At 28.0% G+C, this 19,095-nt stretch overlaps 1 protein-coding gene and 2 non-coding genes across 3 annotated transcripts in view; 2 read left to right on the forward strand and 1 right to left on the reverse strand.

Annotated features, from left to right (window-relative positions):
- The window catches only part of LOC129908969 (F-box/LRR-repeat protein 20), a 66,308-nt gene that overhangs the window by 33,688 nt on the left and 13,525 nt on the right, over nucleotides 1-19,095 (reverse strand). The window contains exon 2 of the mRNA XM_055985824.1: nucleotides 10,784-11,911. Coding sequence (XP_055841799.1) covers nucleotides 10,784-11,173 — 390 coding nt within the window. The 5' untranslated portion in view covers nucleotides 11,174-11,911. The remainder of the gene's footprint in view (nucleotides 1-10,783; nucleotides 11,912-19,095) is intronic.
- On the forward strand, nucleotides 3,321-3,392 carry Trnaa-cgc (transfer RNA alanine (anticodon CGC)). The gene has a single exon. It is a non-coding gene; the product is annotated as a tRNA-Ala (tRNA).
- Trnar-acg (transfer RNA arginine (anticodon ACG)) lies at nucleotides 8,265-8,337 on the forward strand. Its single transcript has one exon. It is a non-coding gene; the product is annotated as a tRNA-Arg (tRNA).

Genomic DNA, 19,095 nt, shown 5'->3' on the forward strand with positions numbered 1-19,095 from the left:
TTTATTTATTTTTTTTTATTTTATTATTTATTATATTTTTTTTTATTTTTTTTTTTTTTATTCATTTTATTATTTATTATATATTTTTTTATTTTTTTTTATTCATTTTATTATTTATTATATTTTTTTTTTATTTTTTTTTTATTCATTTTATTAATTTTTTTATATTTTTCTTTCATTTTTTGTAGGTTAAATAGTTCCCAAACATGGCAAATGGTTATCTGGGCAAAAATTATCACCAAACATACATACAATACCTGTGATACATTTTTAACAAACAAAATGCAATTATCACTAAACCTAATCAAACAAGCCATAGTGTATATTTTTTCCTATTCCTAAACATAGATAATTTGAGGAACTATGGGCGGTAAAAGTGGCTATATATGTTGTGTGTTTATACATTTAACCCGTAGAATCGATTTGTAATTAGAGCTTCTGCCTTCATTTTCTAGCAGTAGACAACATCAAATAGATAAAAATCGATATGTGCAAATTGGCCTATTTGTTTAACTTTATTTTATTTGAATGATTGAGGCGAGTCTTACATAGCCCAACAGGCAGTCAACAGCAATATAGCAGCTGTGATACTTGCTTTCCCATATTATAACTTAAAGTGAAACAAATTAAAAAAAAAAAAAGCACAAATGAAATTGCATTCGCATCAATCATTTTATTTGTATTTAAGAGACAAAAGCTTGTTCAGTGTATTTTGTGAAAGACAGACGAGACGATTGACGAAGAGAGTTGGTGACAATATTTGAGTAGCTACGAGACGGGTACTCTTATTAATCTTATAGATTTATTTGATAACCTTGAATATATATTTTTATTGAAGCTAAGAATTGAAAAAAAAAGTACCTATTTGTAAACTTTTCTCATTAAAGTTAATCGATTTTGGGGATACATTATTTGCCTTAGAGATAAATATGGTTTAGGATAGAGAAAAAATTATACTTTGTTTAACTCATCCATCATCTATCAATATTAGAAAATATAATCATTATATTAAACACCGCACATTTATTAGTAACTCAAATCACTTATGAACGATATATTGTCTGACGAAAGTTGGCAAATCCGATGATCTGTGATTAGATTGGAAGGTCTAGACGAAAATAATTTTAAAACTCACATATGAATAATTAAGGTACAAAAAAAAACTAAAATCGTTAATGTGTTAAACTGTCAAACTAATACACAATTTTGACCTATTCATGACTACCATACCCAGAATATACATCTTGAACATATCGGAAACTTCTTATTTTGTTTGAATATCGAGTCGTCGTAGAGAGCTAAATTTTTTTTTTAAATTGTAGATAATTTAAAGGACTACAACAGTATTATATTTTGTTAGCCAATACTTGCACCGTTTACAAAATAATAAGGCAAGAGTTTGCTAAACAAAAAAACGTCTTTGTGTTAATATTACTTATTTTTTATTTGTTTCAAAACAAAAATAATGTGCACCAAATCGATAGAAAATGTTGTAACGAACAATCAATAGTTATTCCTAAAAAACGATATTTTTTGGTGTTTTCGCACCGTTTTTTCGTGCGTTCATTTATCAATTGCTCGGCTATCTTTGGTGATAAAGAGCTAAGAGCAAGACATGAATAGGGCTACAAAATAGGTTAGAAAAATGTCAAACATGATATAAGCTTTTTTCGAAATAATGACAAAAATGTGTTTTTTAACAACAAGAATTTGACTTTAAATGGCTGCCATTTTGTATTTACTCACTCAAATACAATGAAATTACATACAACGATAGAAAATATTATAAGGAAGAGAATGTATGTTTATTTTTTGGTCTACGACAATCTGGAGCAAAGATATAAGCTTAGAAGTAAAATATCCCAAAAAAAATGCATTTTTGTGAATAACTCCGCTAAAAAGAATGATCAGGTGGTGAGAAATTGTGTTTAAGCCTTTTAAATATACCCCTATCGATCCATGAAATAAAAAATGACATTGCCTCTGTGCGCAAGGTTAGGCCCTTTTTTCCGACGCTTTGACTGGAGTTATTAGGGGGTTTAAAAAAAATTTATTTTTTCAAATAAAATTTTTTTTGGAAATTTAAATATGCACTATCCTTTTATATTAGAAAGGTAAGTTTTGAAGGAAATCAGTTCCGCGAGATATTCACGAATAGTCGAAACACATGCAAATTTTCGCAAAATAAAGCATCCATGAATTTGAGTTTGCCGAGCAGTTTTGGTTAAATTAGAGCATTACACACGCTAAATTTAATCAAAATCGTCAGAGTTGGTTTCGAGAATTTTACAATTTTTCGAAATCTTTATAGATATATGGGAGATACAGTACCTAACCTACCCTTATCTTACCTAACCTAACCTTGCCTTAAAAGTTGAATATGGGTGCAAGAAAGTTGCCATAGTAGTCATCATATACTATAAAAGAAGTTGAACGTGAAAAAGAAAAGAAATTGGGACGTAGGGTTTCCGGAGTTTGATACGGTACAAAGTAAAAGTTTGTACAAACCTACTACATAGCCCACATGAATAAATATTTCAAAAACGGAAGCTGATAGGATATTTTTGACTTCGGATTCGAGTTCAGTACACCGAAAACTTTCAGAAAAGTATATTTTGGTTCATGTGGGGAAAATCTTGTTAACTTCAAAATAAGTCAAAAAAACGATTTTTTTTTTAAACTTTCTAACGGTAGGTAATATTTCAAAAACGGGAGCTGATAAAAAACCTATAGAAAAGTATATTTTAGTGTCCGCACAAAAAAAAAATTAAATATTGTAGACCAGTGTAATATGTAGATTTATGTACTTATATTATATCTTTTAATTTTTTGTAATGACTTATTGTAGCCTAATTGTACTAATTTGCTGCAGGTAAAAGCTATCGACAAATTTTATCAAGTTTTTTATGCTGAGACTTTCCTCCAACTGATATTTAAAGAGATATTTTTATTTAAAAAAAACATAAATTGTCGAAAACATAATTTAAGTTTGATTATCAAATATTTATTTTTAGAATACATGTATTTTCTTTTTATTTCCAAATATGATTTTTTTAGTAATTCATCAAAATTAGAAATATTGTTTTTTTTTTTTGTAACACTAAATTACCATAGTTGTCAAAACAAAAATTAAACTCGTTCAAAATTCCCGACAAGAAGTTCTAGGACTACTTTTTCCCTACGAAAAATAAGATAAAACATTCCTTAAAAGTCCCCCATTTGTTTCCATAGTTTGTTTGTTTTTTGGCCCTATTTATATAAGGACGAAGGCAAGAATAAAGCAAAAAAACATTAAACTGCCAACAAGGCAACATTTCGTTGGGGATGTAGCTCAGTGGTAGAGCGCTCGCTTCGCATGTGAGAAGTCCCGGGTTCAAACCCCGGCATCTCCAATAGTAGAAGTGTCGTATGTATTTTTTTTTTTATTTATTTTATTAAATAAAAATACTTCCATTGATATATTTCAATACGATTGATATCTATCTATCAATTATAAAAATAAACAAAACTTTCCATCAAACACCCACAACAAGTTTCATTCGATCGTCAATCAAAACTATAGTTATGCTCATTTGCAGTAAGCTATCAAAAAGTGTATAAGTTTTCTTTCATTCAACTTATCATTCTAATTAATAAAATTTTTCAATAAACAAGCAAATAACTAATTTAACTGTTATCAAAAAAAAAAATACGTAGATATACAATATTACCAATAACAGTCAGCAAATATAATGCCGATGACATTTCAAATAATAGCAAAGCAACTTAATAATTAGTTTTTTTTTTCTTTGTGGTTGAAATCGATACGCCGATTTACCCTTCATTATGCTGCCTGCACTATTAACAACCCTTGATTTACGAGTGTTATGTCCGAAGGCGAAAAGAATGAAAACGATACGACAACGCGACGTGAGAAAATTGGCAAAAACTAATTAAAATCTCTGTGATTAAGTAGTTTCTTGATTACCTATATTCTCGTATGTGTACCTATTATTGATTTCCTGTCATGTTTTTTTTTCTACAAAATATCATGATACAAGAATAATTTTTCGTGATTTAATCAAACAAAATATTTCCCTAGTTGCAGTAAATTTAGTTTTGCAAAAAAATCCTTGCACTTGTAAATATTATTTATTCGTTTACAATAAAAATTACAAAATTAAAAATTTTCATACGATTTTTTCATTTCGGTGATTTTAGTTCACATTCACTTAAATCAAAGTTTTGACAACTACATATTCTTAAAAAAAATTTATGAATATCGTCAAGCTAGTTAATTATGTTAATGTAATTTACTTTAACAAATTATTTCTCTAATTCATGTCTTTAGTTGACTTAAAAAAAGTTGTAGTCTTTTTTTTTTCTCAAAGTCTTATCGGTTAACAGTGTAAACATTATTTATAAGTACCTACTCGTAGATGATCAATGAGTGATAATCGTTTTACTTTTTGCCATTTTTCACACTTTGATTTGTTTTATTTCGCTTTATTTTTATTTTTTATTTGTTTGAATGAATGAATATTCAGAGCGTAAAGCTATTTGTTGTGTTTCGCATATTGAATATAAATTTCATGCTTGAATATTTTGTGATGTGTTTTTTTTTATTAGGTATTTTTTATTCATTACTTATAATTCATAGATAAAAAGCTGGCCCAACCGTATGATTCAATCATAATGTGGAGAACAATTCTCTTAGTCTGAATGTTTGAAAGAACGTCAAAACCAACAAATTACAACAAAAATCTCGTATGGTCAAAGTTAGAATGTCATCTTTTAATTTGCATGATTTTTTTAAAAAGAAAAGAAAACTTACATTATGCAAATAACATCAGATAATCTCAAGATTTTTTGAATCTAAAGTTTTGAAAAGCTCAATATTTCTCATATTTCTTTTAATTTCATTATATACAGGGTGTCCCACAGTCACCGCCCCAAACGAAAACCATGCATTCCTGAGGTCATTTTAAGTCGAAAAACTTAAGAGGTAGTTTTCTCGTTTTCGTCCCGTTTTCGAGTAACCACGGTTTTTATGATTTTTGCTCTCTTGTCCTTTAACTGGCTTTATCTTTGGCAAATTACATTTAATTTGAAAGATTTTTTTTTACAAAAAATCAAGAATTTATTACAGTTTTAGTTTGTCTCAAAACTTTTTTCTCTGCGGACAACCGCTTCTCCAAAATTTTGAATCAAACTAAATTTTCTTCGATTCTTAAGTTGTTTTTTACACTTTCATATTATTTAAGTAAAAAAAACACGTTAATAAGTATTAATTTTTTGTGCTTTTTATTAAAGCCTAGTTTATTTTCATAAAAAAAAATAAGTTTTATTTCATAAAAAAGGCTGCTGAATGTAATTTAAAAAAAATAAACCAACTGAGTGAATTTAAAAAAAAAATAATTTTTAAATACAAAATCAATTTAAATGAATTGAAACTTTTTCTGAGCTTTATCTATTTGTTCTTTTCTTAACCACAATAGCTCAGAAAAAGTTTTTAGTTCATTTAAATTAATTTTTATTTAAAAATTATTTTTTTTTTTTAATTCACTCAGTTTGTTTATTTTTTTAATTACTTTCAGTAGCCTTTTTTATGAAATAAAACTTATTTTTTTTTTATGAAAATAAACTGGGCTTTAATAAAAAGCACAAAAAATTAATACTCATTAACATGTTTTTTTTTTACTTAAATGATATGAAAGTGTAAAGAACAACTTAAGAAACGAAGAAAATTGTGTTTGATGCAAAATTGTTGAGAAACGGTTGTCCGCAGAAAAAAAGTTTTGAGACAAACTAAAACTGTAATAAATTCTTGATTGGTTGTAAAAAAAAATTTTCAAATCAAACATAGTTTGGCAAAGATAAAGCCAGATAAGGGAAAAGAGAACAAAAATCATAAAAACCGTGGTAACTCGAAAACGGGACGAAAACGAGAAAATTACCTCTTAAGTTTTTATACTTAAAATGACCTCAGGAATCCATGGTTTTCGTTTGGGGCGGTGACTGTGGGACACCCTGTATATAAAATATATTTCATAATATTAAGACGAATTTTGTTGGTAAACTTTTTTTAATTGGATCATTTTGTGAAAAAAATTAGTTTTTTTTACTTTGAAAACGTTCAAACCATTTTTTGTATGAAAATAATATTTTATTTTAATTGTATTCCCACGCTTTTGTACATACAAATTAAATTATCGTTGAAATAGAGTTAGATAAACATATTGGAAAAAGTCAGTAATTACAAAGAACTGTTTTTGGATAAAACCTACCTACCTTTAATAACTTATCTAAAAACAACAGTCAAACCATTAACTTTTTTGAATTTTTTCTTAAACAAAAAACACTATTATTATTATATATAATTTTTTTTTTTTTTATTTTAAATCAAGTCGACATGAAAAATTTTCAAAATTCTGAAAGACTTCCCTGCTTTCATTTTGAACCACAACTCATGGGAAATGCTGAAAATTACATATTAAAATAACAGATGAGAGACCACGGGTCGTTTGAACGCGACACTACTCGAAGTGTCTTGCACTCCAGATTTTTTGATGCAGAAATGTTCCTTGGGGTCTAAATAGTAGGAAAAAAGCTTTTTTTAAATTTTCTATCGAGCTATTCGTTTTTTACGAGCATAATTAGTTATGAAAAAACGTACTTTTACGTACTTTCACTCACGTTTTTGTTAATAACTCTGTAAATATGGTAGAAACTCAAATAATGGCTCAAATCAAATTGCCATCATTTTTATATCTTCAGATATTCAAATCTAAATCCATTAATTTTTTCTGCCCAATTCGATTACACTAATCGAAAAATTTCAAAAATTTCCTTACCAATAAACTTACCAAAAAACTTAAAGGAATGCAAATATTTTTTGCGATTTTCCATGAAACCCAAACGAACATTAGATTTTTTTTGCATAGAGAATATTCACCAAACATGTTGAATTCATGGATTTCTCGGAGAAGAAAAGCGATATCAAAAAGATTTAAACAGATTTTATTATTAGAAAAGTATACTCTGACTTCTCTAAAAAAAAAACTTTTCGATTTCGAACTGGGCAGAAAAAATGAATGGATTTAGATTTGAATATCTGAAGATATAAAAATGATGGCAATTTGATTTAAACGACGTTAAAAAGAGGCATATTTTTTCTAAAAACAGAGCCATTATTTGAGTTTCTACCATTATTTTTAACAGAGTTATTAACAAAAACGTGAGTGAAAGTACGTAAAAATACGTTTTTTTTATAATTAATTAAGCTCGTAAAAAAACCAATAGCTCGATAGAAAATTTTAAAAAAGCTTTTTTCCTACTATTTAGACCCCAAGGAACATTTCTGCATCAAAAAATCTGGAGTGCAAGACACTTAGAGTAGTGTCGCGTTCAAACGACCCGTGAGACGCTTTTTGAAATGAAATAAATTTTTTTTATTGAAGAAAAAATCAATACCTACAAAATCGAAGAATATCATAAAATATTTTATGCACATATTTTATGTATTTTTTTTTTTTTTTTATACAATATTTTTTTATTTGCAATTAAATTATTATTTTAATGCAATTTTTTTTCATTTGCAAATAACATTTTTTTTTTCAATGCAAATTTTATTTATTTGATAAATACCTATTTGTTTTATTTTTAATGAAAGGCAAATTTATTATTCAAACAAATGGTTTTTTAAAACTTTTTAAAACCCAGAAATCTACGGAGTACTATAACAAACCATAACTTTATATACTATTTTGTTTAACTTTGTTGAATGTCATCTTTTTTCAAAACAATTCGTCTAGAATAATTAAGTGCTGGACTACTTAATTTAATTTTTGGGTACTTAACTAATATTTAATTGGCTCTAAAATATCAAAATATGCAACAAAAAAAACACCCTTGCTCAGTCGAGGGATAACATTCTACACCAAAAATAAAGAAACTTGTTTCAGTAGATAAATATATGTAGGTATCTATTGTGCTTCGGAGAAGTACATATAAATCACAACCAACGAAGACTAGCTTCATATGTATAGAGTCTAAGAATGAAAGCTTCACCAGTATAAGAAGGGAGTGTAATATTATAATAACTTTGTCTAGTGCTTCAAAAAATATTTTCAAAACTTTTCAAATTTTCTTTTTCAATTAAATTAATTTATTTTTTTTATTAATTTATAATTCTTCTTTCAAACAACAAAGATTATTTTTGTATTCATCAATCATCACTCCATCACCTATAACTATGTATCCCCATTGACATGAATAATTTCAACGGTCTTGTGGCGCAATGGATAACGCGTCTGACTACGGATCAGAAGATTCCAGGTTCGACTCCTGGCAAGATCGAAACAAAGTTTTTTTTTTTTTATTCACGGTTATTATTTTTTTTTTACACAAAATGTTGAGTAAATATTTTCAACTTCCATCAGTTCGTCTAAGAAAAAAAAAACCTTATCTCTGCCTGCACTATCGTCATATTTATACATGCTTAGATTTATAGGTATCGTATTAATAAATCTAACCACAACCACAAAATAAATAGTTTCATTTTTTTTCTTGTTCACGTCCACAAAATAAAAAAAAAAAAAAAAACAATTTAAATGCATTTTTTGTTTACAATTTGATATCACCGTGAAATTTTCTGTGTAAACATTTATATTTTTATAGAGATCATATTAAAAAGTAAAAAAAAACTGATAATAAAATAGAATAAATAAAATATTGTGTGTTGATTTGACCAACCAGTGTCAAATTTCCTATTTTTTTTTTCCGGTTAATACTCGTTCACAGTTCATTATCTCTTTTTAAATTGTACAATATTCTCATCAAAAGGGTTGTAAAAACAAGATTAAAAATGATGATAAACAAAAAAAAAAAGAGATTAATATTATAAATAAAATAATAAGAGATAACTGATTGTAGTAGAGTTGTAAAAAAAAACAGGAACACATATGGTATAGGTATAATACCGTTGTTCAACAAAAAACACAAAGAAAGGAGAGAACAAAGAAAAATTCTCTCTTACACAGAAGAAAAAAAAAGAAGAGGGTGGATATGGCAGACATTTCTTTTCACAACAGGAAATGCACATATAACACACCGCCATCGCCACACAGTGGAGCCTTTGTTAGTTTTTGGCGTTAAAATCTTTTGAATGGCCACTTCTTGACGAAATGTCATGAAAAAGAATACGAAAATGCTGCCAACCCTTATTTATTCAAAATGGCGACTTCTCAATGGCAGACAGAATAAGAGTTTTGACAGAATTTTCTTTTCAAAACAGTATATAAGCTTAACATTGACTAAATTCATGTTAAAAAATTGTTAAAAGTTTGATTTAGGTTAAACTGTTCACATCAATGACAAAAAATCGATAATTTTAAAAACAAAGACCAAAAAGTCCCAAATAAGTAAAACAAGCTTTTAGACCTCTTAATATTCTATTTCATGTTTTTTTTTTTTAAATTTGCACAATTTTGACATTTTATTCATATGTATATTTTTTTCAAAATTTTTGGTGTATGGTTGCCAACTATGTTTCAAAGTAAATATTTAATTTTCTGTATTTTAAATTATTGTTCCTATCTTTGTGACCTTTTTTAAGATTAAATAAATTTCTTCTAAGCAGGCTATAGGTATAAGTTTGATGATTTTTCTATATTTTCGTCGACGTTTTATTAATATTAATTAAAATAATTAAAAAATGCTAATAAATATGAAATAAATACTTATCTTCTTTAGTAAGAGGTTTCTTATGATTCTCAGTTAAATTCTTATAATGGTTTTTTGGTGGCTTAAATATTTTAAAACTTCAATAAAAATGTCTTGAAAAAGACGTTTTCAAATATCGAAATTTCAAAACGTCGACGAAAATATAGAATAATCATCAAACTAAGAAATATACTTTATTTTAGTGTATTTAGTTTTAGACATCTCTCTTTTTTATTTTGCACAAAAAAAAAATGAAAATTTTGTGGTTATATCGTTGCCAACTAGGAAATATTAAAAACCATGATAAACGAAAAATTACAATATTCAATAAAATTGAGTATTTATTTTTTCGGTGAACCAAAATATAATTTTCTAATTAATTTTTATATTCTTAATTCAAATTCAAAGTAAAAAAAATCTATGACGTCACGTTGTGAAATAACTTGAACTTCTTATATGTATCTCAAAAAACGTGAGTCATAGATTTTTTTCGACTTCATATTTGAACTAAGAATATAAAAATCAATTAGAAAAATATAATAAATACTCAGTTTTGTTGAACATTATATTTGTTCATTTATCATGTTTTTTTTTTTATAATAATTACTTTAAAACATAGTTGGCAACCATATAACCCTAAAATTTTAAAGAAGAAAGATGTCAAAATTGTACTAAAACTAAATAAACAAAAACTTAACTAAACACCTTTCTGGCATGAATTTAGGCCAAATTTTTAGCTTTTAAACTGTTTTGAAAAAAGAAAATTCTATTTAAACGTTTTTTCTGTCCGCCAATTTGGAGCTGTCATTTTGAATACAAAAAAGTTGGCTGTTTTTTCGTATTCTCTATACACTTCAGTGTACCAAATTTCCTAACTTTCCATCAAGCAATGGCCCATGCAAATAATTTTTGACACCAAAAACCCACCAAAGGCACCACTGTGCACCATCGCCATAACCACCGGTAACAAAATTATACTACAAAAGAAATTCACACACACAAACTAACCAATCAAAAAAAAATTTATATGAAAATTATTTTAATTTAAAAAAATTTAAAAAAAAAAATTAAGTATATTTACAGGTACTATTTCCTCCTCCATTGAATCGTCATCCATTTTTGTTGATTTTATTAATGAGGTGCTGCTGTTTCTTTGCTTTGCCGCCGAAGCAAATGATGATGATGTAGCTACTAGCGCTGCACTTGTGATATTTAATGTTGCTATTGGTATTGCAGCAGCTCGTTGTGCTGATGATTTTATTAAATTTGTTGTTGTTGTTGCTGTGGATGATGGTGTTCCTATTGTTGTCTGTCGCAAATATTTTTCAATTTTATTGTTGTTTGTGTTATTATTGTTGCCGTTGTTATTTGTTGTACCGTTAGTATTGTTGCTGCTGCTGTTATTGCTGCTGCTGCCACTGCTGCCGCAAAACAGCTCGCTATCAAGGTGTGAATTATTTTTGATAAACATTTATTTATATTTTTTTTCTGTATGTTTTTTTACAACACAAAGACCACCACGAGTCAAAGAGAGTAAGAGAGAGAAAGAGAGAAGATGATGATACAAAAATTATGAAGATTAAGAAGAAGAATAAAACAAACCGTGAATTATATATCACAAAAAAAAATCGTAATTTGTTTATATTTTTTTATCACAAAATGACTTCTCTTTTTTTTTTCTTGATATCTTACAAAAATTATCGATAACACACTCGATAGACAAATAAGAGACAGAGAAGAACAAGAAGAGAGGATTCGATGCGAAATGCCGGTAAGTGAAATCGAAACTGACACTTAAGCTTTGTTTCCACAAACCAAGAAGCCGGTGGCGACGTGCAACGGCGACTATGACAACTACACGACCGAGACCAATTTGCAATTGCGAATAAGATTTTTACACCCCGCACACACTTTTTTTCTTTTTTTTTTTTATTTTTTCTTTTATTTAATTAAATGTTTTTTATTTTCTTTACACAATTTAATTTAATCCTTTTGTTAAATTTATATGCCTTTTCTTTTGAATCTTCATTGATTTAAAATTTTTTATCTTGAAGAGAAAGAGTAAAATAGAGTTGTCCTTGTTGGTTGGTTGTTGGATGGCGATTTATTTGATAATGATGGACTCTGTTGGCTCTGATGTTGCTCAACAACGACGACAATGATGGCGCTGCTGTTGTTGTTGTTATCTGTTGCAGCAATGTGAATGCCCCTTAAGGTTTCAAGAAAAAGAGAAAAAGGAGATAATTCACTAAATTATTCTCTGGTGTTTTTTTTTTTTTTTTTTAATTTGATTTGATGATTGATTTCGTTTTAATTTTTATGAAGATCATAATGATGATGGTAATGACGATGTTGATAACGATGATGATGGTAATGATGATGTTGCTTGATGATTTTTTTTTTTTTTATTGATGAGGAAGAGAAGACAAAAGTTCTGCTGGTCGCCACACACAAAAAATTACATAAATTAAAAAAAAAAAAAAAACACCCAACAAAATTGTCTCGATTGAGTTAAAGTTATTACCCCCAAACGGCCAGGGAGGATTGAACTCATTCACGTTTGTTGCCGAAACGAAACCCAAATCACACACATTTTCTCTGTATAATATAATATTCCGAAAAAGTGAATGAACTAACCAAAAAAAAAAAAACAAAAAAAGAGACGAAAATACGGATGAAGATTTGAGAGAATAAAAATAAAAAAAAAAATCTTCTCTAAAATTAAACGACACAAGAGTTATTATTACGCGAGAGTCAAATGGTATGCACTTAAAGCTTCAAGTCGTAGTATAATATCGTTATCGAAAGTATCTTTTATAAGCTAAAAGCGACAACAAGGGAATGTATATTATACTCACATTCTAGATAGGTATTTGTTGCCTTTGTGTGCCTTTTTACAGTGTTGCAAAAAATACAACAAATCTTAAAGATAGATTAGGCGAGAGGTAATAATATCTATAGAAAGTGCACCCAACAACACCCTCCTTTCTTGGTGGTTGGTTAGGTTGGCTTTTAGCTTAGAAGTTTTTATACACTTGTCGTGTTGTTGTTGACTTGAAAACGACGAAACGACTTACTGGAGACTTTCTCGTTTGTCGTTGGTTTTGGTCTTGTTGGTCGTCTCACACTAGAGACACTGGTTCTTTTCTTTCACATGTATATAGATTTGCAATATAAGTATATTTGCAAAAGAAGGAACCAAAAAGCAACGACTTGTATAAATTCTATATAGTATATTGAGTTCAATGCCATTTCTATCTTTTTTTTTTTATTTTTTTTTTTGTTGTTGTTCCTAATAACAAACAGAGTTGAAAAAGATAGAAGTTGGGAGAGTGTGGAGATAGACATGAGAATTTGTATACTTTTTTTCTTTTTTTTATTCTATTTTTGTATTCTTTTGGTTTTGGAGTTCCTTAATTTATTTTTGTAATAAATATTATGGGGAAATACCTTAAAGTTCTTTGTGAAGTAGTAGGAAATTAAAACGATGAAAGAGTAGACAGCAGACAACAGAGAGTGTGCAAAGATTGAGTAACTCTACTCTATTCCTTGTTTTTTTTTTATTTTTTGTTTTTATGTTATTGAATGTGAAGAATAAAAAATATGGACAAAGGAATTTTATGTGACTTAAAGATATTTAGAAGGAAAATGGTGATGGAAATAATAAAGTGCTTACTGCTTAGAGCTATATATAACTTCAAATTGCTAGACGACGATACTCTCTTTGAAAGTTAAAAGATTTTTATAGACTATATTGCTGCGTTTTGATTGCGGGTATTACATATATTTTTGGTGGTTTGGATGTAATTTTGTCAAACAAAACAAAGGATTTTTTGCTAAATCAGACAATTTTAAGACAATTTTAAGAGCAAAAATTATTGTCTATTTGATGAATTTGAAATAAGTTATGGTGTATCTCGTAATGCTTTGTGGGCATGACTGGAATAAATATTTTTAACTGATTTTTGTCAACATGTTTGTGTATAAAATTTTTGTTTTGGGGATGTTTTTATAAGTATTTTGATTTATGTCGAAAATCGAGTGCAACGAACTTTAATTTTGTTTTTTTAGATTTGAATCCCTTTTCTTGCCGATACTTTCTGTTAGTTTTTCTTAAAGGCTGAGTTTTGAAAATTTCTGTAGATACTTTGTAATTACAGATTTAAGAATCATTCAACTATGGAGGTTACCTACACCGCTACGAATGAGATGTGGCGCCGTAGTCGCTTGAATGGGTTGCTTGCTTAACAGCCAAAATTTCATGAAGAGGACTTTTTGGTTACTAAATAACCAAAACTATAATCAAAAAATGATTTTTATATCTCTTTAGTTTTGTTTTGTGTTAGATTTGTATTTGTTTATATACTAGATTAAGAAAATATTTTTATATTTTTATTCATTTTTATAAGGATTTTGTTTTTCTACTTATAAATTCATTTTAAAATTAATATTAAGTTTATAATTCTAGCTTTTGAAAAAAGTATCAATCAAAACTGTAAGTGTTGCCGTTGTTTTTTAATAATTTTTTTTAATTTTAAGTATTTTTTTTAGAAAATTGCCCCTCCCTCCAAAACGGGGGGACATTGACCCTCCCTCCCATAGTAAACAATGATTGTATTTAACTCCTCTACAAAATCTCATTATCAGTTCTTGGTGCTTAAGTAATCATACTTTCCCCTCAAATGTTTCTGTTTTACTGAGTAAAACTAAAAATGCGAAAAAAAAAGATAGATTAAAATGGCCATACTTCGGTCAATTTTCAATGAAAAAATTTAGTGAGTACAGCATTTTGAAGGAAATTTGATCTTCTTTTTTTGTTTGGAGCAACGTTTATGTCTATCTCAACCCAAACAAAATGTACACCTAAAAAAGCAAAAAAACTCAAAATATGGATTTTTTTGATATTTTTTTTATGATTTTTTCGACTATTTTGGTATGGAAATTTTTTTTCAATTTTTAAAAAACATTATTCCAATTGGAAATTTAATTCTCTACAAAAAGTTTTATGTGCAATATATCAAAATTTTGCTTGGTTTACGAGGTATATTGAAAAAACCAAAAAGGGGGCTTTTGCACCCCTATCTTCAGTGTCCACCCTCTCATTTAATAGCGCTCCGCGGTTTTATCTTCTTTTATAACCCATTGAACGATTCCTGCAATAAAAACCCGTGAACGTCTTAGTTCCTTATTACCCTGTTTTTTTCGACATAATCAATGGCCTATTATTTATTTATTAATGGAAGATAAAGATTTTGTTCAATTATTGAGTAAAGGTGTTTAGTTAATTTCGATTAAGAGTGTTATTCATATTATATATTTGCAAGTTGTCCACGTACACTGTGTCGTATACGTGCTATAATTTTTTACTAATCTGTTTTATATAGGTATTAAAAGTATAGAAATGATTTTAAAAATATATTTAAACACTTTATGAAATTTAATACATTAAATACCTACTGTTAATGTTAAAGTCCCCCAAAATCTCATGGTGTGAGTGCAAGATTAAAGTAGGAGATTACGATTGATCAAGCTAGAGAATTTATGATCATGCAGTTTAGCCATACAAAAATGATTTGATATAGTGAAAAAATTTGTTTTCTAAAAAAATAAATTAAAATAATATAAGCAAATTGAACAAAGAAAAGCATGTTAAAAACCAATGAGTACTAACAATATTTTATTTTTTCTCAAAAAATGCTAAAAATAAAAAAATAAAATAATTCATGAGCTTGTTCGTATCAATTTATATTAAAATTGACAAAAATTACTATACATTTTGTATACCAAAAAAAAAAGTTGATAATAACAGCTATCAAATTAAATCAAATTAACATTTTTAAGTGACAAAAGTCGTCCAACATTTAAAACATCAATTTTGATATGATTATCAATCATATCATTTTGACATTTTTTAATTTTAGGTGGATTATGAAAATTTCACTATGACAATTCTTTGGCGCCGGGTACAAAGGTGTTAAGTCAGAAAATGAAGTTTTGAGGAAAATGAAATTGAAGTTTCAATTTTTGTTTGTAAATCTGAATACTATTATTTTAAAAAAGTAATGATGCAGAAACATCATTTATAAGATCTATTTTAATATCCATATGCTGTTGACCAGAAAATGACCGTTATAAAAAAAAATTTGTGTTGAATTAACACTTTAGAGCCATTTAATCTTCAAAAATAAACTTGGTCCAAAGGTGTTAAGTCAAGAAAAATCTTTGTTTACATTGATAACAAGGTTTAATTTATAAAAGAAAGTTGGAAATATTAATGTAATTAATTACTAAATGTGAAAATTCTTTTTGAAATAATATAATACTTTAGAAAAATCGCTTTTGGTTTTTTTTTTTCTTCCTCTTGACTTAACGCTTTAGGATCAATTTTTGTATTTAAAAATTAAAAATGAATGCAAAAACAAAGGAGTTAAGTCAACTTACGCCCTTAGTACCATACAATTTTTAAAAAAAATTGACTTAAACCCTTTGTACCGAATCATTTCTAACGGAAAGAGATACGTTACAGCTATGGCGATAGGACCAAACGAAAGAGAAAACAAAAACTGACTGAAGTCCAACTAAAATCCCAAAATCGATTTTTTTTTTACTTAACCCCTTTGTACCCGGCATCAAAGAATTAAAATATCAATGTTTGACTAGATTTTACGTTTCAGTTTATTGTATTGATATTTCTTTCGTTTTCTTTTTTAATATTTTTATTATTTTAATTTCTTTCTTTTTTTGCAAAACATTACTGAAAGTGAATATTCTTTATAAAATAGTGGTGATATTATTTTTGCTGTTATAGGTGATACAATTATTGTTTTGTTATTTTCTCCCAAACTATGTGAAGTAAAATCTTATTGCCGATCAAACTTTCTTAGTAAATCATACATTTTACTCCGAAAAAACACAAAGTGCATTTAAATTAGTACACATTAAGAGATTTTTAGGTATATTAAATATTTTTTCAATATGTGGAATGAGAAAGAAAATTTCAAAAATTTGATATTTAAATATCATCCTGACAATAAAAATATTGATTTGATATTTTAATTATCATAACACACATTTTATAGCATTTTTGGATGATATTTAAAAAATGTTAAATTGATATTGTTTTTTTTTTCGGTATACCCTTTAACAATTTCAAAATTTCCCTGATTTTGACTTAAGAAATTATTTAATTTGACACTGGTTAAAGTTATTTACATAGATAATTTCAGAATTTAAAATACAATAAAAATAAAACAATCCTAAAAAAAATCGGCGTGCAGTGGAGTCGATAATTGTGATAGTTTTTGGCAAGTTTGAAAAAAAGGTATTTTTTGAAACTCGCCATTTTTGAAACTTGACATAAAGGTCAAATGTAGCATGTTAAAATTAACGAAAACCCACATTTTCATAAGACTGGCTATAATGCGCCTATATACGTGGTTAATTTAACTTTCGTTAAGCATTATGCCGTGAGTATTGTTCGTTAAGCTGAACCGCACGGAATTTGTAAATTAGAAATTAGAAAAATTAGAATTCAATGCAAAACAACATGGATGGAAATGGGATGACAGAATTAATTGCTTCTAGCATGGAATGCGAAATCCGAAAAGTTTTTTTTTTTTACAAAATCTTTCAAAACTCAATTACAAACGTTTCAAGTCATTCTAAATACTTGACCTTCTACATGATCAACGAAACATCTAGATTGATTGTTGAGGGATGTTTTTTTTTTTTTTTTGAATTCCAATTCCATCATCACATCCAATAATGTGTTTTGTATCTTTGTTTATATTAGACCAGTAATCACATCTAGCCTATTTTTAAACTTTTATTCAAGACCTTTTTCGCTCATTATTTTTTTTTTTTTATTTGATAAAGAAAAAAAAAAACTAAAAATAACATTTATTAAGTGACAAAACTAATTCACCCCAAGTGAGAATAGGGTACAAAAATACCACTATCACTATTATACTTCAGTGAGTTTCTTTGTTGTGCTGATGTGTACACATCACGGCGGTGGCGAGTGACCGTCTCTGGCTGGTGTGTATACTGAAATACAACAAATAATACAAAAATAAATACACGCCAGTGAAGTTGAAGAAAAACTACTTAAGTTGAAAATACTACACAGTACTTGTGTGTATGTTGTGTGTACTTTATACTACTACCTTCCCTCATAACCATAACCTCATGCAGAGTGTGGGTTCTTGGTCTTGCTTGCTGATGGCTGCTGCTGGCTGGACGGGGGGTAGGTACTGTGATACCAGAGAAGTAAAAAAAAAGCATATAAATTGTCGAGACAGACAGCACGGAGGAATGCAACCAAAGAGGAAATTGTTGTTGTTGAAGCACAGAACCCGTGCAACATGCCATAGCAAAGTTAAACCAAAACCAAACCAAGCCAAGGCAGCAGCTAGCTACTAGAGAGAGATATAGAGACAACCAACAAATGAACCAACCAACCTCCACGAAGTCTATGTGTTGGTACTTAATAGTTGGTTTTAAAAGTTGATATAACCTATACCAACTGGTACTTTTTGTACCTTTAACTCAATATTTACGGTAATTGCGAGCACTTACTTCTGTTTTTATTTTTAATTTTTGTATACATTGTTTGTGTTTTTATTTTTGTTTAATCAAACACTGGCAATGTTTGTTTGTTTGAGAATATAATTTCAAACACACAGAGGGTAGGTTTTTGAATAAATTTTTGTTTAGGAAATTGTGTCTTGCTCAATTCCATCCTGCCACACAGACAGACAGACAGACTGCCCACTTTACCGCACACTTTATTTATAAAGACAGAATTATAAATAAACTAGTATAATGGTATTAACTTTTAATTTACTGTTGGTTTATCCAGCTGGAGGGTAATAAGAAACCTGTTTAATTAACAACATCACAGAGCATTAATGCAATGTCGTTGTAAAGTAACGGGGAAGTGTCTTTTTAAAAGGTCAATCGAACAAAGGACACAATATAAGGTATGGCTATAATTGTATAGATATTTAAATTAAGTTGGACAAATATAGACTTTTCTACTTCTTTTGGTTTCAAAGTTGACATTTTAATGATTGAAAGCCTCTAAAAACAAAAACAAAAAAAAAAACAAATATCACTATTTAAGTGTATTGGCTTCTATTTGTGATTTGTATTTAAATGTTTGCGGTGAGTGGAAAAGTTTACTAAAAGGTTTAATCATTAAAAGACCGTACTAACCTTTTTTATAGAAAACTTGTATTACTAAGGGAGACCCCTCACGGTGGTCTTGAAAACGCGGCAGGTTTTATAAAAATGGAACCCAAAAGTAATGATGCGGATTTGTTCCAAACGATCGATCTTAGGATTTCTAATTTGTAAATTTCAAAATCGTACCTGATCCCTTTTTTGAGTTAC

The sequence above is a fragment of the Episyrphus balteatus genome, chromosome 1 (genome assembly GCF_945859705.1).
Source record: "Episyrphus balteatus chromosome 1, idEpiBalt1.1, whole genome shotgun sequence".
Lineage (NCBI taxonomy): Eukaryota > Metazoa > Arthropoda > Insecta > Diptera > Syrphidae > Episyrphus > Episyrphus balteatus.